Source organism: Panthera tigris, chromosome A1, assembly GCF_018350195.1.
Source record: "Panthera tigris isolate Pti1 chromosome A1, P.tigris_Pti1_mat1.1, whole genome shotgun sequence".
In the NCBI taxonomy this organism is placed as follows: domain Eukaryota; kingdom Metazoa; phylum Chordata; class Mammalia; order Carnivora; family Felidae; genus Panthera; species Panthera tigris.
The window spans coordinates 226,652,738-226,679,774 of NC_056660.1; the positions used below are offsets into that span (position 1 = coordinate 226,652,738).

At 46.7% G+C, this 27,037-nt stretch overlaps 1 protein-coding gene across 2 annotated transcripts in view; it reads right to left on the reverse strand.

Annotated features, from left to right (window-relative positions):
* The window catches only part of TRIO (trio Rho guanine nucleotide exchange factor), a 353,374-nt gene that overhangs the window by 196,401 nt on the left and 129,936 nt on the right, over nucleotides 1-27,037 (reverse strand). For both annotated transcript variants that reach the window (XM_042997460.1, XM_042997467.1), the window contains exons 3-8: nucleotides 25,097-25,211; nucleotides 18,597-18,789; nucleotides 15,608-16,120; nucleotides 14,018-14,140; nucleotides 9,633-9,824; nucleotides 1,142-1,273 (exon numbers count right to left, since the gene is read on the reverse strand). In XM_042997460.1, coding sequence (XP_042853394.1) covers nucleotides 1,142-1,273; nucleotides 9,633-9,824; nucleotides 14,018-14,140; nucleotides 15,608-16,120; nucleotides 18,597-18,789; nucleotides 25,097-25,211 — 1,268 coding nt within the window. The remainder of the gene's footprint in view (nucleotides 1-1,141; nucleotides 1,274-9,632; nucleotides 9,825-14,017; nucleotides 14,141-15,607; nucleotides 16,121-18,596; nucleotides 18,790-25,096; nucleotides 25,212-27,037) is intronic.

A 27,037-nucleotide genomic window follows, 5' to 3' on the forward strand; every position in this document is an offset into this window, starting at 1 on the left:
CTCAGGAGAACGGCCCAAGGACAGGACAGTAGCACCTGCGGGGTGAAGCAGGGAGTGCCGCGCTGAAAAGTGAATGGCCCCTTTCTTCCCTAGGACTGTGACAAGGTGGGTGGAGTTCTGATCCAGGAAGAGGTGTCCACCCTGTGCCCTGCCCCCCCCCCCCCCCCCCCGCCAGGGGCTCTGCAGCCTGGCTGACTCCAGTGTCCCGGGGATCCTTCATCTCAGCACGTGTGACGTAGATGCTCATGATGAAGGAGACAGGGCAAAGCTTGCTGAACACAGGCACGCAACCCCGCTTCCCTCCAGGAATTCATCCAGTGTAGGAAAGGCAGACTGGTGTGACAGGCCCGAAGACCACGGCTCGCCCAAGAGGGCACCACACCTCAAGCTCTCCGCACTTACTGCGCCTCCCACGTGAGACAACACAGGGGCAGCAGAGCAGTGGCGGGGACAAGGAGCTGCTCCGCCCCCTACAGCTGCTGACCTGGCACAAGTCACCTGATCTCTGGGCCTCAGCATCCTCGTCAGTAACAGCACGGCCAATAAGGACGCATGCCCCAGAGTTGTGAACATTAAGTAAATGATTACATAAAGTCCTCACAAAAAAACCTGGCCCAGATGAAGGGGGCAGAAAATAAAGACGGGGAGATAGTACAGAAATAATGGACCTTAAAATAATAGAGAGAATGCTATGCTTAGATTTCGAAAACGGCCAATAGCTGCGAACAGTGTGTGCTTTTTGATCCAGAACGTGCGTCGGTATCAGGTTTCGCTCCTTTCTAGAAAGTTCATACAGGAAAATTAAGTTAATAGCACACGGAAACCTCTATTTGCCAAGTTCGTGCAGACCAGAGAGCTGGAGTCGCGCTTTCTCCGGCACGTGGAAACACAAGCGCCTCCGGGAGACCCGCACACGCCGCGGGCCCAAGAAGCGCGCTGGCTGCCGACCACCCTGCTTCACAGGGGCCCCCCACCCCACCCCGCCAGCACACACAGGTCAAAGGTCCCGGCGAGACTGCAGTGTAACACGAGACCTACGAGCGTTTTCTAGGCTCGACCAAGCTTTGGGGTTTTCCCCCGGCTTTTGGTGCTGGGACATGAAACTGTCACTCTGCAGTTGGAAGTGGAAGAGCCCGCTCACCTCAGAATAAGCAAGAGTGATGTGCTCGTATACCCCCTGATGGTGGTGAATGGCGTCCTCCAGGTCGTGCAGCTCCGAGGGCAGGTCCACCTCTCCACAGGCTTTACACCACGAGTCCACGTTGCTCATGTACTTGAGGAGTAAAAAAAAAAAAGATTACTTCTATCGATGGCAACTTATACTGAGATGTAGCTATTCTGTCAACCTGGTTTCGAAATCAAGGTAATTGAGAAACAGTCTAAGAACGTGGCATGGCTGAACATCCATCTCAAATGGCACCACCGGGAGCCTCACACGGTTCCCCGACTCTGCCCCGGGGCTCTCCCTCTGGCCAGAGTGGGGCTCGGCCCAGGAACCTGCGTTTGGAATGACATCTCCAGGTGACCCCGAGGCCTACAGCTAACAGCAAGCCCGGAGCAACTCTTCCCTGCATCTGCTCTGGGCCTCCTGCTTAATTCCCCAGCCCTCCTCCGAACCGGGGATCGTAACAACCGCCCGGTGCCGTGGGCTGTGTAAGGATAGAGGCCTGGTGCGCCTCAGCCTCAGCCTCAAGATGGCGGCACATGCCTCCTCCGGGAGCTGTAGTCCAGCCTTCGCGCTCCCCTCCAACATTAAGATGCTATCGGAAGCCCAAGTATCTGGAATTATTTACCTAGACAGAGGAAGAGCGGCAGGCCCATTTTTCTACCTTTTCCAAAGCAAATACACACAGAAACGAAAAGACCAGATGAAGGCCACCCAAGCTCCCCAGCTGCGCCCACTGAGCCTGAGGGGAGGCCGAGGAAAGAGGCGGACTCACTCAGGTCTTTTCCACTTTGCGCATAAACAAGAAGGGAAGGGTCTTGGCTGCAGTCCTGAGGACTACCATTCCAGCCTCTCCTCAATTTTCTCCACGGCCACTCCCACCGCCCCAGGAATCATCAACAGCAGAGAAATCACTGCCAGACGTCCTAGGGAGAGCCTATCAGCATCCATCACAGTTCAGTGTCAAAGGCAGGCAGCAGAAGGCCCTTAATTAAAGACGCTAATTCAATTAAGCCAAATAGGCACGGACACATTTCCCTGGGTTTCACCTCTTTTATTCTAATTCCTTGGCATCTTTCTACTTCCCAGGGAATGCAGAGGGTGACTACTTAAAATTGGGTGACGAAAACATAAAAAAAAATTAAAAAAAAAAAAGTGGCTGCGCCTGCATGGCTCAGTCGGTTGAGCGTCCAACTGCAGCTCAGGTCACAATCTCACTGCTCACGGGTTCGAGCCCCGCATTGGGCTCTGCACTGAAAGCTTGGAGCCTGGAGCCTGTTTCTGATTCTGTCTCTCTCTCTGCACCTCCCCTGCTCCCTCTCTGCTTCTCTCTCTCAAATATAAAATAAAACATTAAAAAAAATTAAAAAATAAAACTGGGTGACTGACCTGCCAGACAGGAAACTTGCTAGGATTCTCTTAAAATATGGAAATGACCACCCACTTATTCATGACATTTTTAGAAACAAATAGACACGTCACCTGGTAAGTAGTGATTTGTTTATAAAAGTCCATTTATTATTAATGTACTGGCTCAGAAAAATATCTATATGCAAATCTTAGGGCCTGACAAGTCATGGGGCATTAGGTATCATATGATGGCATCTGATGGTTTCAACGGACACAGGGACGGAGGAGTATCCTTCTTTACGGTGCCTTCCTAACACCAACAGGGCAACGGAAGTAGTAATAAAATTACTCGACACATCTCCCCCTCGGCAGGTGTGTGTGACATGGATCTGCGTGACTACACGTGCTCTATAAATATCAAATCCGATATCAAATATCAGCTTGAATGATTCTAAGTATTCTTGATTTCCATTTCACTTTTCCCATTATTGCATTTAACACCAATCACTGTAAACCTTTTTCAAATATAAATGGACTCTGGTTAACCATCACCATGATTAATTCATCAGGTCAAGTCAGCAATTAATTGCTCCTGCATGAAACAGAGTCACCGTATACTCCTTACAAGAGGCTAAAATGCTTCTGATAGAACAAGGTGGAAACGAGTTTTAGTTACACCATAGCGCACAAGTGGAAGTGTCAACCTAATACATCACTGTATCAAAATGACTATTAAAATATATCCAATTTTTCAAGCAACCAGTGAAGAGAAACATTCCAGAAGTTTTATATATGCCTATAGTAAAAGTAACTTATAATTTCTTAAAGTAACTGGGAAGGGTATTGGTCATGCTTACCTGAAAAAATATAGCCAGGTTCTAAATACACAGAAAAGGATGGCTTGCCATGTGGAAATCTTGTGGAGAAAGAATTCTGCACATCTAACTTCACTGGGTTAAAATATCTCAATGACAGAAACAAACCTGGCCATGGTTTCACGGGACTTCTGTGCAAGCATAATTTGTCTTTTGTTTATGAGACGGAAACCCTAGACTCCGAAGGGTAAGCTCGAAGCCCTCAACGCTTTCTGAAGGGCTAAACACCCCAAAAGTCTGAACCCACTGCCACCAAGGGAGCAACCCCTGATCAGAGAGCCAAAAGAAGGCTGCGAATTGGTATTCCATAAGGAAAAGGCATCCTGGAGTTAACTTTGGTGGCAAAGTTCAACAGTAGCTACGTAGCACAGAATCTGTGAGAGTCTTTTCATAGGATAACGTGGGCTATGAATGGGCAAGAGGGGCAGGCCCACTGTGTTCACTTCCCGACCTTCTCTGACCACTCTACTACATTCCAGACCCCCGTCCCCCCAACATGAATCACCATCTTAGAAATACAATTTGGGATTACAACACCAGGGGATAGGTCTAGAACAGAGCCTGACACTCTGGAAAGGACAATACTGAAGGTGGCTACCATACTCTAGTGAGATCAGAGCAGACGGTTTGGTCTGATGCTTCAAATGCGCACCAGACCCAAATTCGTGAACACACGGCATCCAGCTAGGTTGAGGGTAGACAGGAGAATCCAAGAGAATGAAATGCTTCTCTGTGAATTCAAATCAGGAGCTGGCTACAGAACTGAGAATTCTGATGCTCAGCGGAATGGCGACTTTGTAAAAGTGTGGCTGAAAACAAGAGGCAAGCAGCTGAAGGCAGGGTAACTGATACATACAGCTTTAACAGGAGAGCTTGAATAATGAGATGTATTTCCATAAACATTATTCCACTACCCTCCACATGCTGAGAGAGTGGGGGGCTTCCAACGTGGGAGCCACTCAGCCCTCTGGCCTGCCCCACCTCCTGCCACCCACAGCCAGTGCACGTCCCTCCCACCCACACCAGGGCTCACGATGGGGTGCAGCCGAGCACAGGGGCTTGGCCTGATTTAGGAGACAAAGGCACAAAAACTTCCTAGAATTGTTAACTTTTTAAATATTTGGGGGGGGGGGTTCTCTTCTTTAACAAAAATGACACTGGTTTAACATATACACACACATATGTGTGTGTAGATATATATGTGTGTGTATATATATATATATGCATAACATACATAAGAACTCAAACTTGGGTTTTTACTTCTCATCTCTTCATTTTTGTTTTCATTTCTAGAAAATATTACCCCACTCTTCCTTTCTACTTCATCATTTCTACTCCCTGAGGATTAATCAGCACACACTCTTTCCTGGTTCCTCCAAGGCAGACAGGCCCTCTTCTCTGCCCAGGGAAATCACCTGAGGGAGCAGCCCGCTCCATTTGCAAAGCTCTGCCATCTACACCACAGTAACTCGGAGGAGACAGGCTCAGCTTGAACCAGAATATGCCGATGATCACTCTGCACACCTTGAATCTGTTTTCATTAATAACTTTTTCTTTCATGTTTATATTTCTTTTCCACAAGAATCGTTTCTGTTTTGTCCACAAGCCAAGAATTAGGTCTATGCTTGTAATAAAGTAAAATACCATTAAAATGGGATTAGTTGTGCATTATTTGCCTTAAAAATTCAAAAAGAATAGTAGATAAGTACTATTTTCCTCTGAGTTCCAACCCAGACTTACGGCAAAATCATCCAGGCAACTGCGATAAGACTTGTTTACCATAAATGTTATTTCTAAAACTATGTATGGAGAGTGAAATTGTACGAGGATATTAATCTAAGTGCCTTGTTTGTGGAACAGTGTGTGATTATTGTCAGGAGCTGAAGGACCGTCACAGACCTCAACTGAAGTCCCAACATAAGCGACTCACTCCCCAAACACAATCAAAGGACAATAAATACCACCAGCCCCATCGACGTCATTGGACTGATTTAAGGATGAAATGACATTTTGTGTTGAAGAGCCCTGTAAATTCTAAAGAACTATGCAAATGCTGGTTGTTACTTTACTTTTGGCTATTATCAAATTATAGAGGCCCTCAAAGTCATAGAGAAAATGAGGTCATCAGATTTATGGTTCACTGTGAAGGCGAACCTTGACCAGCACTAACAGAACTTTCTGCAGTGATGGATAGGAGTATCTGTGCTGTCCAGTACAGTAGCCACTAGCTGCACGTTGCTATGGAGCGTGTGAAATGTGGACACTGTACGAAATTTTCATTTATTCTTACATTATCTTCTTACTAAGCCTTAAGTAATTTCAGTAGCCACATATGGTGACTGGCTACCATACTGGACAGTGCAGCTCTCCTGTCTGTTTTAAAGGAAGGCAGATTGCCACACGCAGCACGTCATTTGGATGTGCCTTGGGACATGTGGAGCCTTGGGAGTCTGACTACCCTCCTTTCCACAAATGGACCTTGAGGGTTTGTGTGGGGGTCCCAGCAGGAGAGCACAGCTACGGGTATACCCCTGACCAAACAACAGCCTCCTCTATCGGGAACAGTCGCCCTCTTTGACAACGCAGCGTGGATCACCGGAGAGATGCACGTGGGACAGGGAGGAAGCGCACACCCGCCGAGCCAGCCAGGCCAACCCTGGGGATCAGTGGGGTGACAGATGTCGCAGCCGGATCACCCTCACACCCGAGATCATTTGCTTAATTTTTAATGTATTTTTTAATTTATTTGAGAGAGAGAGAGCGTGAGCGAGCAGGGTAAAGGGCAGAGAGACAGGGAGAGAGAGAATGCCAGCAGCCTCCAGGCCCAACACGGAGCCTGACACAGGGCTCGATCTCATGAATCGCGAGAACATGACCTCAGCCGAAGTCGAGAGTAGGATGCTTAACTGACTGAGCCACCCAGGCACCCCCTAGAGCATTTTTTTTAAATAGCGTCTTAGGGCGCTAAGGTGTAGCAAAATCAAGTCACTTTCTTTGTTCTACAAAACTGTTAAGTCTAATAACATTTGCTATGAAAGCTTCTCAGTGTGAAGGGACGATTCACTGGATATGCCACATGACCAAAAGAAGCGAAGGCTGGGGCCCCTAAACACCATCTACCAGTAAGACTGCTGGTCTTGTGGTCCTGTCTCCGTGTCTGCAAACTGAGATTCTAATTGCGACATGAGACTATGAGATGAATGGCTGAGACGTCTTCAGGAGGCGTGCCATCTATGCGATGTTCTCCTCACCCAGTTTGCACCTCAAGACTTACATCTATAAAACCACAGGCAGACACCAACACGAGAACACCCACCGGGACCACAGAGGAGTGTGGCTGGGCAGTTCCGGGCACACGTCTCCCTAGCTGGAGCGTAATCCTTACGGGGAAGGCTGCTTCCTTTGGTAAAGCCATTAACCATGGGGGTCACATATTTGAGCTCTGTGCCTCCCTAACTCCCTAATCAGATTTAGTTTCCTACTGGTAAGTCTGGATGGGGGTCAAAGAGGTGGCTACGTTGGAAACCTAATTCATGACGTCCAAGTTTCTGGTCCTCTCCCAACTGAGCTTATGAAAACAGCTTAAGCATAACTGGAAGGCAAACCATCAAAAAAAAAACAAAAAGAAGAAGAACAAAGTTGAACCCATTTCTCTTCCACAAAGAGGAAAACTACTTGGTAGATGTGGGCTTCCCTCACACGTCAGAATTTCAAAGATCTTACTTTTGTTCAGTGAAGGGGGAAGATCCACAACACGTCTTTACCTGACAGTAAAGAAAGTCTCTGCAGAGGTCCTACTGCCCCACCTCCACATTTCAGTTGCCTGGCCAGGCCTCAGCCAAGGTCCATCAGAGATGCTGGGCCCTTTCTTCACCAGGCCGCTCTGACCCTAACTTGTATTTGGCTTCTTCTCTGGCTACTGGATACACACAGAGACCTCAAGCACTGTCATGTTTACACAGGATTCCACAACATTGTTTTCAATAATGTATTCATCTAGTCCAGTTTCCTTCAAATCCATAATTTACAGTCACTCATTTTATCCAAACAGAACACCCCAGGCTCACGTTCACGAAAGGGACCTTCCCTGTTATGTTACTATGCTTCAGACCCTCTGCCATTCACCGCATAGGTTGTCCTGTTTCACATCTATTCATATCAGCTTACTGGAACTTTCTGAGAGCCCACTGCCACTCTACTTCTTGCAGTAGAACACGTGATGATTCCAGGTGACATATGTGCGGGAGACCACGTGGCTCATCTTCCCACCTACAAAAATGTCCAGTGAATAATACACTACACCCTGGACAAAGGCAGGAACCAGAGGTGAGCACAGTGCTGTTTTCTGCAGAAGGGAGGTGGGGTCCTGTGTTGTTTTTTTTTAAACCTGTTTTTGTGTGTGGGCTTTTGTTTCCCCTTTATCATAAAGCCAGTTAAATGCATAGGTTAGGGAGCTGAAAAATCGGACTACTGGAACCCGAAGCCCCTATTCACAGCTTTCACGTGAGGCCACAAAGACTTTTTTCTCTTTATATACCATTCAGCTTCTTCTTCTGCTTCATATTTCAAAGGTTTCTAGAGTCAAGATCACTACTAATTAGGGTCTTGTGCAACATTCTAGCTACCTTGCCAAAACCCTGGGCAAGCTGGGACTCTATCTCACGTTTACTGACTTCACTCCTCAACAGAGACAGTTTCTAGATTATACCATTTCCTTCTTAACAGCGTCAGTACAGATCCCTATGAATGCAGTCTCTGCCCACCACAAAAAATGACCCCAATCAATATTCTTCCTTTAACATCAGGCAACCATTTGCTTCTTTCCCATACGCCTTCCTAGGGGCTAAAAGTCCTGTGTTCTTTCTCCACATCTTGAAAAAGGTATCTCACTGCCCAGCATGCTTTCCACTAATTAAAGTCTGAGTCATGAGCGAAGCACTTCCTTGTGTCTTTCAGCGTGCGTTTGCTTAAGCAAGCGCTGGAGGACTGCAGAGCTGTGGGGGTTCTATGAGCAGACGCACGTATGACCTCTCACAGTCTTCTGACCAGCACTTCAGCTAAAGAAGCCAGCGTCAAGTTCAAATCCATACAGTTTAATAAATGTGAAAGACACTGTAAACTGCCTTCCCAAAAGTCGTCTGCCAGCCCGAGCCCTTGCTGGCAGAGCATGGCCGCTACTGTGGAGGCTAAAAAGCCACGTCCGCCTTCTTGCACCCTCCCACGCAGCCAGAGCACGGGCCTACACCCCACTCCCGCTCAAGGGGAAAGGAGGCGAGGTGTGCTGGGGTAGGGGACCTTCTGAAATTAATGTTTTCCTGATAAAAGTGGCCGGCACCGCCATCCCGGACTGTGGTGGACACCAGGGTGCAGGTGCAGGAACTGTGGCACAAACCCGGGAGGAGCGGACCCGACCCCAACATGGCTGTATGGCTACAACTCTCTACACGTTGCAACCTCTTGATTTGTGAGAAAAGAAAACTCCTGATATTTAAACCTGATAATCAGGCATTCAGTTACTTGCTGCCAAATCACCCTAATCAGAATACTAAAAGTGACAGCCAGGAGGAGGGGGAGGAGGAGGAAGGGAAAGAGGAGGAGGAGGGGGAGGAGGGAGAGGGGGAGGAGGAAGAGGGGGAGGAGGGGAGGAGGGGGAGGAGGGGAGGAGGGGGAGGAGGGGAGGAGGGGGAGGAGGGAAGGAGGGGGAGGGGGAGGGGGAGGAGGGGGAGGAGGGGAGGAGGGGGAGGGGAAGAAGAAAGAAAGAAAGAAAGAAAGAAAGAAAGAAAGAAAGAAAGAAAGAAAGAAAAGAAAGAAAAGAAAAGAGGGAGGGAAGGAAGGAGGAAGGAAGGAAAGAAGGAAGAAGGGAAAGAGAGTGGGGAGAAGGGAGAAGAGGGAACAAGAACAGTGGCTACCACTTATTAGTACTTACACTACTTACCAGGCACTACACGGGGCACCTAGTGCGAAATATCTCATTTATGTGATAAATCACTCCTCTCAAGCACATACTTTTAGTTCCACTTTACAAACGAGAAAACCAAGGAACAGAGAGGTGAAGTAACTTGCCTAAGATTGCACAGCACCAGGTAAGAGAGCTGGGTTTTAACTCCCAGGTGCCTGGCTTGAGAGCTCATGTTCTTAGGCACTATAAGGGTCACACAAAAGTCCTCCAAGGACTTGGGAGGGTATCGAAGGAGGAAGTCCTCCTGGCACCACCCCATGGGCCGTGGGGCCCGGGCACTGACCTTCTCAGCCTTCTGGTGGAAAATGGAGGACATGTCCAGCAAGGTGCTCCGCTCATCCAGGGCTGCCGCAAATGCCTTCCACTCCTGCTCCAGCTGGTTCGCAATCTGCTTGATCTGCTGAGAGGCGTAGTGGCCAGACTCTACCAAGCGATTTGCCACCGACATTATGCGGTTTATGTTTACATACACGTTCTGCAAAAGGGGCAGAGAAAGAGGGCTCGTGAGGGAAGGCGGACAAGAAGCTTCTTTCTAAGAAACACAGAGGATGGCGCTTTCTGAAACACAGCCCACGAGCTTCAGTTATATTTTGAACAGCAGAATCACCTGGTACGAAATAGTGTACATATTTGCTATCCGATTTCCATAAACTCTAAGCATTGGTTTCAATCTCTATTTTTAAAACTGCAAAATTACAAATCAACTAGCTGAGAGGCAGACTGTTAGGCACAAAGCAACAGAGTACACAAGTGGGCGCACAAACATACTCTGACTCACTCGCTGGCTTCGAATCCTGAAAAGGGTCCAGATGGCAAGCCCACTGCGAAGCAGTCACCCAGAACCGACAAAACCCAACGCTGCAGGTTTTAACTAGAACCCAGAAACTACGCACGGATCAACCACGGGCTGTTGTTCTGTGTGGAAACAAGCTCTCCTGTCTACACGAGCTCCAGGCGCCTGTCGCTTTGGGGCCAATAGAGAACCTTCTGGAAACGGATCCACTTTCTCCTCGGAAGAGGAACCGAGGCACGAAAGGAACCACGCTGCGTGCACACCTTCAATCAAGCTTTTCTACTCTGTGAAGTGCCCATCTTCAAGCCTACCAGTTTACTGTGAGGCTGAAAAACATACACCCCTTTCTCCCCAAATTAGTTCTCACTATGCTGTTCCCCTTTCCACCTTCAGTCGCCCTTGAGGCTCCCATTGCAGGGAAGGCAGCAGTGGGGAACGTGCACCTTCAGCAAACCCCAGCTGCAGTCAGTTCATCACAACGCTGCTCCTCTTACAAGTTCCCCAAAACCCACCAAGACACCTCTTTCTTTGGCTCCTCCCTCCCTATCTAGCCGTGAAATCGGATCACCCAACCTATCCGGACCCCTCTCCATGTTTCTGGCCTCCCCTCCCCTCCCCTCCCCTCTCGCGTGGTCCTCTGGGCCACTGTCCCTCTGCCACACCCCCTGCAGCAGCCTCCTCACTGCCACCTGGTCTGCAGCCCACCCAGTGAGCACCCTGAAGAATGCACCTGTCCGTTCTTTCCCTCCATTTTCACCTAAATCTGAACTAGGTAGAGTACTCTGGGATCAGACTCCAGCCACAGACTCCAGCCTCTGAGTTCCTTTTCCGGGCACATCTGCAGGCTAGAATCAGCTAACAGATGTGCAGGGAGAGAGGGCACCTGCGGAGCTGCGACAGTCAGCCAAGGTCACAGTCAGTGGGAAACAGTCCTTGCCGGCTCTTATGGCAATAATGCTCTGACCAGCATCCTTTAGTCAGAACTAATGGCTCCCCTTCTCATAGGTGTTCTGTCTCTCTAGTTGCGGGCCATTCTGGAAACACGCGTGATATCCAAAGGGCTTGCATACCGAAGTGGATTTTAAGAGCCGCTGGCTCAGTTGTGATCGTGTGACATCTGGGGTCACGTACTACTTGTATTGCAAGACGTCACTCGTTTATTGAGTTAAAACTTGTGAGAAACGTTTGCTCGTCTTGCGGAACACTCACAGAACAAGTTACTCCCGATCCAAGGTTTTACTGTAACTGCTAATTTTTGCTTTGTTTGTATCGTTAAAGAGGAAATCCTCCCCAAAGGCCAAAGGCCTGCCAGAAGAGCATAAGCAGATGCCCTCTGTTGGAGTCCAGAGCAGAGCTCCCCATTCGGATGGCCCCGCCGTGGGAACCTGAGGGTATTCACTCCCACCGAGATGGCGTTATGTGCCCTGTGTCCCCCTTTCGTATCCTCAAGCAGACTGCACTGTGCGTAGGGAGTGCCGGTCTGCGGATTACGGATCAGACCCTTCCCATCGCTGCATCACTGGCAACACAGAAAAAGGAACGTGGTGGCACACAGTCCAAGAAACTCCCTCTGCACAAATACGGCAACGTAGACTTCCCTGCGTCACGGTACCTGCCGCTAGTTCTTACTGTCACAGCTGTTAAAAGTATCCGTGACACACAATGAGCCCAACTGTTGGCGTCCCTTCGCACGCTTTCTTTAGAGACTATCAACCGTGCATATTGATGACCAGCATTTTCATTTTGTCAAAAAATGTTTAACACACTGCAGGTAGCACAAGAAGTTACCAGGCCCTTGCTCTGCACCACTAAATGCCCCAGACAGGCACCAAGCACTCACAGTACTGTGGCGGGCCAGGGGCAGGACGGGGCCTGGAACCAGAGGCTGCCACCCAGCATGGCACACAGTTACCCTGCTCTTTTTTAACAAAAATCTCAACTTAGCAAAGTGATATGAGTTTATTGTAAAGAATCAGAAAAGAGACCTAAAAAAAGACATCATTCATGCTTTTAAGAGTTTTTAATTTTCTTTGTTATTTTAGAGAGAGCACATAAGCATGGGAAAGGAAGGAGGGGGAGGGGGAGGAAAAGAGAGAGAGAGGAAGAGGGGGAGAGGGAGAGGGGGAGGGGGAGTGGGGAGGGGGACAGGGAGGGGGGAGAGAGAGAGAGAGAGAGAGAGAGAGGGAGAGAGAGAGAGAATGAATATCTTAAGCAGGCTCCACACCCAGCACGGAGCCTGACACAGGGCTCAGTCCCTCGACCCTGGGATCATGACTTAAGCCAAAATCAAGAGTCAGACGCTCAACTGACTGAGCCACTCAGGTGCTCCCCAAAGTTTATTTTAACAGTGCTTTTAATTGGTGATAACGTGACTGCTAATAATCACCATTTATCAAGTACTTACTTACTATGTGTTCAGCATTACCTTAGTATTTTACAGATAGAGAGGAAATAAAATAACAGAACTCCAGGGAAGGCAGCTATAATCCCCACTTACAGATGAGAAAAACTCTGCATTCCCGCCCCACACTGCTGCCTTCCACACCACACTCACGTCTTCTCGATCCTAAATGTGCCACTAATAATGGTGGGTGGGGTGAGAAGACATTGTGTGTCCTCGTTTGTCTGAAGTATATGTTAGTATTTCTTGTTTTTAAAGCATGTGATACGGTGGATTGCATGCCTACTGCCTGTAGCTGCAGGGTCAGAATGGTCTGAAAACCTGATAAAAACTTCTTGGGAAGATATTCTAAAAAGCTTCCTCCAAAGGTAACATTTTGGCTCTCCTCATCTATGCCCAGGTTTGATCATTTAAACCAGAAGTTCTCTTGCCTCAAACCCTAGAAGAGATATCAAACTTTTCTGATGGTGTCTACTACAAAAATTTTATTGCTAAATGTTATCTTTGAAACTACCTAAATTGGAGCATTTAGTTGACCAAACTTTAATTAAGTAGTATCTTTATTAATCAAAAAGCCCATCTTTATATTGCTTCAGTGCTCTGTAAAAAAAAAAAAAAAGAAAAAAAAAAAAGCTAGAAGGTCCACGAGTGGTTAATTCTCACAGACTGGCTCAAAGTCCAAACCAAAACTCTTTGTCCCTGAAAAGAAAATTTCTAGAAGCTTAACTGTCTACAGAAACAACATATATGCTATAGGATATAGAACATATATGTTATAGAATATATTCTATAGAATATAGAATATTTTAGTTATAGTAACTCCAAAAATGTAACAAAAGTGCTACTTAAAACTCATTGGTCTTCTGCTGTTTTGCTTAATAATCCTACAACGACCCTCCATCTGGTCACGACAGGCCACGGGAATCGGGGGCATCAACCCCAAACAGAGCCAGGGAACTCCAGGCACGGCTCATGTCCGGACCCCACTACTTCAGTTCAGCTTGGAAGGAAACGTCACTTTTCAGGAGAACTGGAGTGCGCCCCGAGGCAGACAGCAGGCAGGCTGGCTTACTTCTTCCTCGGGAAGGGCAGCCAGCACAGTGACCGTGGCTCTCGGGAGAGTCACGTGGTCACTGAGCAGCCTTTCTGGGCCCCCTGTAGGCTCCTAAGAGGGACAGCACACGAACTAGCATCAAAATCATCCCTGTTGAACCGGCCAAGTAACCGGTTCAAGTTTTACCAGTTTGTTTGCTTGTTTTCACATTTTTGCTCATTTAAAACTTAAAAGACGCCGTGGATACCGCCAACACTGAGAACTTCCCACACTTGGAGGTCAGCTGCGACCCCCAAATCGGTAGCTCCAAAGGCCCTGCACGGCCTCCTGGCAGTGCACCGGGACACCATCTGTGTAAACACCGCCCGTCTGCTAAAATACTCGCACACACAAGCTACGTCTGTTCTGACAGCGTCTTACCATACAGTTCATGGCAAAGTGGTTGTGCTGCGTCTGGAGCTCCATTGCGTGAGGATGGCTGGTCCCAATCTCGGTGTAGCTGTTCAGAAACAGGCCCTTGTTGTGTGTGATCCAGTCAAACATCTACCAGAATGAAAAAAAAAAAAAAACCTGAAATCACTCCGGAAGAGAAGCGACTGGCACAGGCCCAGGAGCAGGACCAAGGCAATCAAGGGCAGTGTCATTCCTCTGATAACCTCTCGGGGATTTGGGTCCAAAAGATCCTTGACTTCTACAAAGTAAGCAGTTCCGAACCTGCAGGGTCTATGAGAAAATCTTATGTCTACTGCGTTCCTTTGACTGACGAGGATGTAAGGAGCAGATGCTACTCTTTAAGGAGGTATTCAAATCCCTCAGGCTAATGAAAGCACTGCTCTTCAATCAAAGACCTGTTAGGGGAAACTAGGGACTTACAGGTATGTGGACCAGTTTTGCGATGCCCACAGATTACTGACAGCAATTCCAGTGACTACAAGATCACATGCGCTTTAGTGCAAACAGTATTTTAAAAGCTGTGCAAATGCAAACAATGAAATCTGTCATAAAAATAAAAAGGACTGGGGAAAAAAATTTAATGATGACATCCCCCTCAAGGGTCAATACAGATACTACCTGGAAAAGGATGACAATTATGCTGTTTACAAGGAAAACCTTTAAGGAAAAAGGAGTAACTATCAATTAGTCCTGGTATCATGACTTGAACCAGAATCCCAGACAGTCACCTGTTTTTTTAGTAATTGAAAGGAAGATTTTCTAGCATCTTTGACAAGGCACTTCTTTAAACAGAAGTACATTGACAGATATATTAAAAGCTTGCCAAACAACGGTAGTGGCTTGTCACTGTTTGAAACAAAGGTTTGTAATACTGTTTTTTTGTTTTTTGTTTTTGCTTTAGAAAATATTCTCCTGTCCATGAAAAAAATTCAATGGGCTCAAATTAAGAGAGATCAATCCACCAATATTCATGGCTTACAACACAGTCCTATAAATGTTTCCACATTGCTAAGACTGACTTAGCCTGTAACACAAACATTTGCTGGGACGGGTTATTTTGTCTGGAGCACAAGAATAAAAGGAGACCGTCAGTAATCACTGCCCATATTTCCCAGAAGCTATTATTTTTAACACATTATTCATCTTTTATTTTAAAAACATACTCAGTGATAGATCTGAACGGTGTTCTGTCACTACCTAGAGAGGAGTGAAGAGCAGTTATTAGCAAAACACGTACACAATTATCACTTTCAATAACATAATTCTATAAAGTGTTCACTCTTTTAACTCAAGATACCATTCTCATTCATCCTACGGTTATCCTAAAGCAAACTGTCAGTAATTAATAACTCAGAGTTCCTAAAATAGCACTGGGCCACCCAAGGAGGAAAACAGGGAGGCAGACTTAGGGCGAGTTCTGAAACAACGCCGTGAGAGTGGCTCACCCTTCCTTGGCCCTTTCTCCCGACCGAGGCGGCCCTGGCAGCCGGGCCCCCGTGAGCCAGGAGGCCTCCCCCTCCAGGCCTCATTTTAGCTTCCCTCTCCCTGCTCCTTTACCTTCTCGGCATCCTGTTCAAACAGCCTCAGCTGAAAGCACTGGTCCAGCTTCAGCTTCCTCACGTGCCACATCTGATGCAGGTGCTGCCGGGTTGAGTGCAGCCGGTCCAACATGGCAGACACCTTGGGTAGGAGGCTCTGCAGGTCCGCGTTGCCCGAGCCGGAGTTCTTTTTGGGAAAGCTGTCACTGCTCTGAATCCTCTGCAGCAGCTTCTGTCCCTCTAAATCCAAGTCTTCTATGGGGGCTTTAATCACCTTCTTCTTCAGCTGGGAATGCTCCTCGATCATATTCCGAGCCCCCTCTAAATCCTGAGGCAATTCCTTCTTGGCTAGGATGTCCTGAAGTTCCTCCAGCCGAGACAGCATGTGGGTCGCATTGCTAATGTAGTCTTCAAAAGCAACTCTGATTTCAATCCATTCCTCATGGTTGTACTCCAAGCAGCCATCAAACTCGGGGGTGAGCTGAGAAGGATCAACTACTTTGGTAAGGCCTTCTAAAGAGACCATATTTGTCTTAAGAGGAAAAAAAATCACGTGTGAGAAGATGAACCGAGTCTACGTGGCCTTATCATAATGCAATCTGCAATACTTACTCAGAGATTTTCAAACTTAATCTAGAGAAAACATACCTTCTTCTGGCCCCATAAAAAATAAATGTAGATGAAAGAAACATTACCAGTCTAGTCAGTGAAAGATAAATCTAGTAGAGCAACACGTGAGTCAGAACTCCTAAAATTACAGGATATGTATTTCAGGAGAGCTGAAGAGCCTGGATTTCTTTCCAAGAATGTGGAAATTAACCCACTATCTTAGGCACAATTACCAGGAAATGTCTTAAATTGCAAAACAGAGCAGAGGATTTACCAATTTTACTTCATCAATGCACTCTTGCTCATGCACACCACTCTACCGTCTCACTCCCAACAGAAAACACCGTGGAGGCCTCCTCCTATCTACCATCAAGCTAATGTCCTCCCTCTCAGGACAATGATTTGTGAGCTGGTCATTAAATGATAAACAGCGCTCCCACTGGACCACCATTACCACTCACCCTGTCCTCACTTCACCTCCCATCACGTGGCGGATGCTAGGATATGAATGGCTTTTTTAAATTTTACAGAATATACAGAAGTAGCCAGAAAGGGGGCGGAAACTCCTGTCACAAAGCTAAAGACAGAGGGAAAGTTTCACTCATTGCAATAATCTGCCACAGTTCTTAGTATAAGCGTTGTACTTTCCAATCTAACAGCGACGAAGTTTTCATCCTTTACAATCTAAGCAAAAATCAGATTAACCTCACCCGACCTACACCACATGCTGCTGCAGGGTTACTACCAATACCGTGCCTCAAGGGAAACACAGGGAGTGGGAGAGGAGTCATTAAATGCAAAGACAAAGTGAAAGGAAAAAAAGATTTGTGGCCTAGAAGCAAAAAACAAAACAGAGAAAGGCTGGTTTAGCCCCACCTCTGTCACCTCCAGCCTTAGAGAGACTTAGGAGTGCATCGACTCCAGGATGGCTGGCATGAAAACCTGCAAAGAGCAACAAACTGAGCTAGAAAGACGGGCTGCTCCCAGCCCAGCGCGTTGGCCTGCAATTGACTGTAGGCTCATTCCTGTCTCATTTGCTCAGACTTTTAATAACACCCACGGATCTAATCACTTCACAGAGAGAGGCCGAGGCTGGTAACAATGTAGAGACAATAAGCTCAGTAGAGAAGCTGGTACAGGTAACTTTAAAGGCCCAGAAGGAGAGATCAAAATTAGACCAGCAAAAACGTGTACGCATTATAATTGCTAAACCGTTATTTCTGCTTAAAACGTGTGTAATTAAAGACAACCCGCTTAAATTCTGTGTTAAGAAAATAATTAAGACCCAATCAACTGTCATCCAAAATCACTCTTTACCGTGTGAAAATAAGGGCTCACTGGTTTCATCTTTTACCTAAATTTCTTGAATGTAGTTTCAAATTAAAACTAAACTCAGATATCAGATTGAAAATCAGTACCACGGAAGAAGATTTTAAAATGTAAGTAACACCCATGTGAAAACACTTTGAGAAGTTAACAGGTAACATAAAGTTTGAGAATTAATACTGTGTGATGTGCTTAACACTATTGTTGTTGTTGTTTACCTTGTCGACACACATGAATACATCACTAAAACCTGTCTGGGCAAAGGTGCTAAGAGAAGCAATCTATTCAACCAAAAATCATTACATCTTATTAGAAAACACTCTATTACAGAAAAGGGCATGAATCAATTTTCAAGCTGGCCAGAATACTTTCTTCCCATAACCATTTCATTACACGAACTGCACCAAAGCCTTGTCAGAGCCTTGGTAGCTGAAGGAGAGGTGGCAGTGGGAAGGGAAGTTAAGTTAGCAGCAGGCTGAGGCTTTTGTGCACCGTCTGGGAGACAGCGACCTTATGCACTGTTGAATTTGGCACTCGGTGTCATTTTTAGAGGACTATCTCCCTTCTCATAAACGAGAGAGCTGATATATGAAATACCTAACAGATCATTCTCTCCGTTTAGCAAGGACAAGGTGAAAACTCCGTTTCTTCCGGACATGTGAAGCCGGGAATGTCTCCACGATGTTCCCTTATTTCTAAGACGGAGGCAAGGATAATGAATCTGAGGCCACACAGAGCCACCAGGACTGGAAGGTAAAGCTATTTTATCAGGCGAAAAGGGAACCTTGTTCTATGCTACACACCCTGTACCTCAGCAGCCCCACCACCCAAAACCAAGAGGACTGGAGCCTGTATCTCCCTCGGGAAAAATAATCAAGTAGGATAACGGGATAAACGAACCGATTTTTGTTGTTTTGTGCAATAACTAATTTTACATGCCACATGTAACAAGATGTGCAGCTCCCATTTATTATGTGGCTTTAAAAATCTGATATCTAAAATGAGGAGGAAAAGTCCACTTTCAAGAAACCACACCTATTGGTTTAATTGGTCTGGCTACACATGGAAGTTACCTCAAATTCAAATTTAGAACTGCCAAAATTAGTCCTCTGTTTCTGCCAAAAGTTGTCTGGCTTGATTATCAGGGCGACATGGATGCAACAGGGAAAGGACTCCTGCAGTATCTTCAGAAGAGGCTTAATGGAGTCCCACTTGGACCCACGCATGTCCACGATCACCGTGAATCCTCGCTTGCAGACTTCTTCACTGGAGAGAAAGAAAAAATAGGTTTAAGCCACGCGACCCTTTCTCTGAGTCCCACCAGGTGAGGCTGACTCCTGTCTGTGGGGCTCCGTACGGTCAGGTGGGCTGGTGGGGAGGGAATTTCTCGTCCTTTGTGTATTAAGTGATCGCACCCATTGTCTAGTAACTATTACAGCAAAGGTCCCTGGTGAGCACCAGTGGGGACAGACCCCTGACAGGTGCACAGAGCCCAGGTGGGGAAGGTCACAGATCAAAGAACAGCAGTCGCAAGAGCCTCCCAGGTACGGAAACCACCCATCCCAGTGCACTGGAACTTTCCAATGTCCCATTTTGTCCCCTTTCACTGGCTCAGGCCTCTGAGCTATCTCGGAGGTTCCCTGAGGGTCCTTGGCGCCCTTCTGGTGGGGTTTTGGGGGTAAACACATTTTCATGATGATACTGAGACTTATTTGTCTTTTTCACCGGGTTGCAGCAGTGACACTACCAGCCCTCAGCACTCCCCTCCGCATTCTGGCAAGTTTAAACAAACAAAAAAGCCAGCTGCTCATAATTATCAGTTCTATTAAATCTCAACCCCTGGGTACATGGGAAATATATGTAATGCACTTCTGTCATAAAGAAAATCCAGAGTTAAACCGCCCTTGAAGATAGGTTACAAATCCTCGGTCACACTCGGTGAGAACTCCGGCGTTCATGCGGAAGCTCTCCAGAGACTTCGGAGCAGGCTCACCCTTGCGGAAGGGCCGTCATCCTAGCGGTCTTGTGGTGGACACACGCAGTCCATGCAGGCGGCTGATCCCGGTCAGACATGAGCCAGATCGTGACCGCCGCCGAGCTCACCTGGAATCACACCTACGACCCCAACTGCGCGGTGACTAACTTGGGTTTTCACCCAACGTGAACGTACGGGCCTACAGGAAAGACACCTGACATTTCCCTGTCTCGGGTAATCACCTGAGAAACCAGTAACCATTTACAGTTATAAATTCATACAGTTACAGTTCATAAATTAAAACTCAAGAGAACTAATCGCTACCATTTACGTGAAGTTAAAAAGCGAAAATAAATTAAGTCAAAACTAAAACCAATTTCTGGGCTGCCTGGGTGGCTCAGTCGGCTGGGCGTCCGACTCTTGATACTGGCTCAGGTCATGATCCCAGGGTCATGGGATCGAGCCCCGAGTCGGGCTCCATGCTGAGCGTGGAGCCTGCTTCACACTCTCTCTCTCCCTCTGCCCCTCTCCCCTGCTTGCGCTTTCTCTCAAACACACAAACAAAAAAACCAGTTTCATGTTCTACTGCATAAGTTCATCCTCTACCTTCCCCTCCCCCTCCCCACATGAACGCGTGCGCGCAGACACCATTCTTTTCCTTATCTTGATGCATCAGAGTAGCTGTTGTTCCCAATTTCACAGATGCAAAGTTCCTGTCACAGCTACATCCATGTAACAGGCGTGTCACAAAACATTCCCAACAGTCTGTGGAGACAGACCCTGCGTGGGTGGTGGCAAAGGCCCCAGAAACATGGTGTGGAAATCCACCAAGAGATGACAAGGCTGATCAGTGGCCTAGCTTCTCACTCAGAGGTGGAAACTGCTAGGAATGCTTTGATGCACTTCTGTCTACAACTGCACGTGAATAAAAACTCCTAATGAGTTAACACTCGGCTCACACGACCCTCCTGGTATCATGTCTCCCTGTCTCAAGTAGATCCTGGGCCACAAACTAGAGAACAGCACAGGCCTCCTTCACAAATCCCAGAAGAAAACGGGGCTTCCAGAAATGTCTCCCCAAATCTCCCAAGTCCCCGGGAGCATTCCGGACTTCTTCGGGCTCTGCCTGAGCAGAGGGAGCCTGCCCCAACGGGCCATCCCACCGCGGACACTCTACCTGCAGCCACACAACAAAGGAGGGCGACTGTGCAGGGCAGCCGGGCCCTTCGGGCCTCAGTGGGTGCTGTCTGCCGGGCTGCACTCGGGGCATCGGCCCTCACCACATCAGGGCCAGTTCTCCGGCAGCCTGTGCCTCTCCTCACAGAGCGCTACGCAGCGTGCACAGAAAACCGCACCCTCCACTTGAAAGGGGCTGAAAGGGAATCCGGAATAACTCCAGGCTCAACGACAGGAACAAGTCAGGGAACACCACAACCAGAAGGTACTTGAGCTGGCCCAGTTTACAAAAGGACTCACTATCCACCCTCCTCCACAATCAAACCAACCACCCAGTGGCTTTTCAAGTAATGAAAACAGCACGTGAACTGGGCTGGGAGGGCACATCCTTACAATCTGTCTCTTTACCCAGTTAAAAGCCAGTCCTTATTAAGAAAGCAGTGACTTGTGGAGCACCCGGATGGCTCAGTCAGTTGAACATCTGACTCTTGTTCTTGGCTCAGGTCATGATCTCACGGTTCCTGAGATCGAGCCCCGCATCGGACTCTACGTCTCCAGTGAAGAGCCTGCCTGGAATTCTCTCTCTCTCCCTCTCTCTCTGCCTCTCCCCGACTCATTCTCTCTTCTCTCTCAAAACAAACAAACATGGAGAGAAAAAAAAAAGGAAAAAAAGAAAGGAAGATTTGCAGGCTCCCAAACCCAGGTGTATTTATGAGCAGCTAACGAATGCGGGCAGCTGTGTACAAGGGAAGGGGTCCACGCGGCCCTTCCCGGAAGACAGCGCTCGTGGGAAAGTGCGGCCGTCAACCAGTTATTTCAGCAGTTTCACCTAAGAGCCTCATTTTATCTGTGAGATGAGGCAATTTTAGATACAACTAAGGTCCCTTGTCAATGCTGGTCTCTGAAAGAGAGAAACGCTCTTCAGGTTCTAGACGAAGAAAGTAGCTTTTTATGTGAATGTTCATGAATGAATCAGTCAAAAGTCTTCAGTTACTTCACCAGTTACAAGAGAGTTGAGCTGATTTATCCACGGAGCCACTATAAATCATTCTAAAGAAGGTAAGACGATCTAGAACATAATTAGTTGCGTGTATTTCAAACAATAAGAGCAATAAACACCTAGAGATGTACCAAGACTGAGGTTATTCTCATCACTGTGTGGGAATCCCAATTATACCAGCAAGAATTTCTAGTGAGACTTGTTTCTCCTACACACAGTTAATGGAAAATTTCCTTGCAAATTAATTCCATGAAATTTACTCTATTACTTCAATTGCTTTAAAAAAAAAAGGGGGGGGAGGAAGGGCAGAGAAGGTGACCCAAGTAATCCTCAAACTCCTCAGCACTGCTCAGCTCACTTCGTGTTGATCTTCGAGGGCCACCTTTTAAGAGGCACGTGCAGAAGAAAAACAAGATAACCCAGCTCTAGAGCACACATCCAAACGAAAAATAAAGGAAGGAAAACGGAAGAGCGTGTAGAGATGATGGAGATTATCGGACTGTTTCTGAGGTAGCGACCCTGTGTCAGGCGTTGCCCTGGGCACGGACGTTAAGTATCCTCAGGCATTACTCACAGTGATCCCATGTTACTACCACATTCTGTACATCAGAAAACTGATGAAAGTAATGTGCTTGGGACACGTCACAGCTGGTCCGACTCTGCTGGCCGTGCTGTTTGGATGGCACGCTTCTCCACATCCGGGAATGCAGGGCCCTGAGACTGCCCAGCTTGAGGGACAGCAAAAGGTAGCTACCTTCACATCCCAGAAACCACCAGGAGTAGCGGACAGGTAAAAGAAGTCTCACGACTCCCAGAATGATTCACGCCACTCTGAAACTATAGCAACAAATAATCAGAGTTAAACGCAAGCAAACCCACCAGTGGAAAAAATCTGCACACCGTTAGTCTGAGGATGGTTTCACGGACCCTCCTGTTTGGCTAAACCAGAACAATGTTCCTGCTACCCAACACTCCAGGGAGACAGAGCAGCTCATGTCTGGTCCGGGTAGGGGCACAGAGGACTCATTTTTTTGTCCCCTTTCTCTATCTGGACCCCTGTGAAATTTGCCCACTATCACTTGAAAAATGGGCCATTTACACGTTAATCCCACTCATCTCATCATTAACCAAGTCAGGCAAAGGATGTTTCCTGTCACTGGGAATCGTAAATACAAAAGCAAACCCAGGCAATGAAACAAAGTGACTGTGCTCAACAGCAGAAGGTTCACCCTTCAATACGCTTCAGTATCTGTAAGTGAAATGACAGGATTCTTGGAGTTTTTTATAAAATATTCTGGGGGGGAGGGTCAGAGAAAAACAAGACTGACAAAATCTGATCATCACTGAAGCTGGAGCTCGCTACACTATTCTCGCTACTTTTGTATATGCTCACAATTTTCCACGACCAAGTTTGGTAGGTTTAGGTGGGTCATGCAGATGATCCAAAATACACGTGGATCAATTTTTTTGTGTTTTTACAATGTCAGTGAAATAAAACCAATTTTAATATTTACAATCGACACAGATTTTAAAACCAGATAGCAAGTTGCCAAAGTTACACACAGCCATTCCATTATGTTAATGTTTTCAAAACTAAGCTGGATATATGCCAAATTCAGCTTTCTTATTATACTATGTGATGAGTATCACTTTGGTTGGCAGAGATTTATTTTTTACACCGTCCTCTGTATTTCTGTTTCTTCTTCCACCATGAGTCCAGTACCGAGCACACAGAAGAACTCCGTAAACGGTGCTCGTCAACTGTAAGTGCTATTTATAAATGATAGCGAGTAGACCAAAACTTCTAAACCCCTTTCTAACTCACGGTGTCAACAGTTCAACAGCCCAAGAAAATACCAGAGTAGGAGGAAAGAGTGAGCTCTTCCATACATCACTTTGTCCTTGATGATGCAAAGCGACTGCTGTCTCATAAAGGACGCCCAAACAGGAAAACCCACCAACTTCCTCAGCAGGCCAGACCGTCAACAGCAAAAGCTGACTTTCCTCAGCCACAGCAAGGATGGGTTACAAATGGGCACTGCTGTCTTCCTTTGTTGGTGTCAACCTAAATAGGCCAGGAGTGTCCCAACCCACGTGCTGTGGCAGATCTATGACAGTCACCTCCACCTTTGAGAACCCATTAACGCTGCTACTGACCAGCTCTCATCATTCTCTTGCATAACACGTTCATTAACGTGACTGTCTACTGTAGCCTATATAATGACCGAGTTCTCCTCCACACGTACTCGTTTGGCCTCCTCGTATTCCAGCACGTTGATTATGCCCCTTTTAGCACATGCCTTTCCTTTTCCTCACAGGGAAACACCCCTCCAACCCAAACACACACAATCTCTTTTCTGCAGACATGCCTAAATCCCTGGACTATATCACAGCGGTATTCTTTTTCCAAAAAAAATCACCTGGAAAACACAGCTTTGCCTGTTCTTAGTGTTCTTCAGAATCCACACTAAACCACCCTATCACTAATGGGCTCTCCAACTGAATGGGGATTCCCAAACGTGGCATATTACCTGGTAAAGATTTTTAAAGCCCCACCAAACATCATGCCGCAAAATCAAGAGAACACTTTTAAGAAACTGAAGCTCACGGGTACCTGGGTAGCTCAGTCAGTTAAGCATCTGGCTCTGGATTTCGGCTCAGGTCATGATCTCACAGTTCATGAGTTCGAGCCCCGCATCAGGCTCCATGCTGATAGCGTGGATCCTGCGTGGGATTCTCTGTCTCCCTGCCCCTCCTCCGTTCACACACACTCACTCTCTCCCTCTCTCAAAATAAATAAACTTCGAAAAAAGAAAAAAAAAAAAAAAAAGCCCTGAAGCTGAGCCTGAAGACAAACACATTTTTAGAAACAGCATTCCATTTCTGGTCTTACAGCGCGCTGCGTGCTGGTACCAGATTCACCACTGACCGTCCACCTCCAGCACCACATCCTAATCCCAGCCTCGTGGGCGTCCCAACTCCATCACCTCCACACGAAGCTCTTCAAGCAAGACACATGCTTCTCATCTCCACACCCAGAAGTGCTGTATACAGGACAGAATGGTCAAAAAATGGAAGTAAGGAGCAAGATCAAGGGGCGCCTAGGTGGCCCAGTCAGCTGAGCATCCAACCTCAGCTCAGGTCATGCATCGTCTCACAGCTCGTGAGTTCAAGCCCCACACGGGGCTCATTGCTGTCAGTGCAGAGCCCGCTTCAGATCCTCTGTCCCCCTCTCTCTTTGCCCCTCCTCTGCTTGTGCTCTCTCTCAAAAACAAATGTTTAAAAAAAAAAACAGAGTCTTTAAAATAAAAAGGGAGAAAGATCATGATTTTAGTTCTATACTGTTTCGTCTGCTTGGAATTCAAGTCACATGTCTTGGGACGGTGGCAACACTGAGTAACCACGAACCACACGGAACTTACCTAGGGATACAGGCTAGATACGAAATCAGTCTCCTGAGGTCCTCCTGTCGTATTCTATCATGATTGCTGCGGGCTGGAAACGTTAAAATGGGACCTCCACGTTTATCTCTGCCACCTGAAAAACAAACATTTGGAGCACACTTAGACAGAAACAGAGAGGACAGGACTCTTCATGCCACCGGAGGTCCATCGTCGTCACCGAACCACTCATGCAACGCTGTCCCTCCACCAACTGCATGGCCAGGAAGGACAGAGCAAAAGGCAAGAGCCCTTGCTTTGGCGGAGACATGGATGGGCTACTTCATCTGCTCCCGGGATTCTGAAGAAGAACATGTCTGAGTGCGGCCTGTCACCTGGGAAGCCATCACAGAAGTCTTTGTCTTCCTGCGTGCTTCCTGCTTTCTTTAACTTTACGTCTGCAGGGAACACATTTCCACACATATGTGCTTCATTCACCTTAAACCAGCGCCTCCCCACACCTCACCTCTTGTTCTCCTCCAAGCTGCCCCCATCCTGCCCTCCCCAGCATGCTAAGCTCTCAACCAAACTGGGTTGTAGGTCTTGCAAGAAAGAGACAGAATGGTCTCCAAACATTATCCTGGATGATGACTTTCTATAATCTGGGATCTAGGGCATCTTCCCCGTTCAGGGCAGTACCTGACCCCAGCAGTCAAGCTTCACCAACCTCTCACACAAAGCCACACACACAAAGCCACACACACACACACACACACACACACACACACACACACACACACACAGATTGATTGGCATTTGAGAATGTTACAACAGAACTAAGTTACCTTAAGGTGTTTAGAAAAATTATGTCACATACTAAGTACAAACCTCGGGTGACAGGCAGGTGTGGCCCTCATTAACACACTGAAAATCCTAATGAAGTCTGTTGGTATCACTCAACATTTTTGGTGAAATTTCTAGATATATTTTATTACTTCTCTCACTGTTTTCACAAATTACAACAGAGAAGGAAAATCTAGCCTTCCCAAGCAGATCCTTCCTTAGTTTTACAGCTCTGGTCATCTATCGGTCTTCAGAGGAATGGCAGTAAGATCTCAAAATTCAAGTCACAACATGAAACTCTTAATTATTTTCTCATCTTATTTACTTCATCAGCAGAGGTAAAATTAAAAAGCAAGCAAACAAACACTAACAACAGAAAGCCAGATTCTTTCTCTTTAGAAAAGCCAAAGAAGTGTTCAGCACAAGATGTTGGAATTTTAAAAACACATTTCACCAATTTGGGTACCATTTCCTAGAATGATTAATAGTGCCTCTCGACAATAATGAAACTCAATTCTGATTCTGAACACTTAAAATGATCCACATGTACTATTTGGTCATGCAATCCAGAAAAGTGTTGTTATTTACAAATCTAGTAATTCAAGTATTAAATGGGAACAATACTAAATCATAGCCACTGATACATGCTACATATGGATTCCAGTCCTTAACATACGGGCTCGGATTTCAACATCATGACGACCGCATTAAGAGGTTTTATCATTCCAGCTTTATAATTAAAGATACTAAGGCTTCAATAAGGATGGGGGGAGGGGTGCTGGCTGGCTCAGTCAGAAGTGCCCAGAACTCCTGGTCTAGGGGTCATGAGTTTGAGTCCCATATTTAGTGTAGAGATTACTTAAAATAAACAAGTGAAATTAAAAAAAAAAAAAAAAAAAAAAAAAAAAAAAAAAAAAAGACAAGGGGGCTATGCCATATGGTCACATCTGGGTACTTTGCCCTGACAAGAGCTTACAAAATTTTTCACACTAGTAGCTTTAATTCTCTCTAAAGTAGCAAAAATGTGCAGAAGGACAACTGTATGATGGTTCCTAAGCTTCTTTAGGAACAAAAGGTACTATTAAAAGTAAGAAGCAGTACTATTATAAATGCCAGAATGTCATCACCAAGTAACCTTCT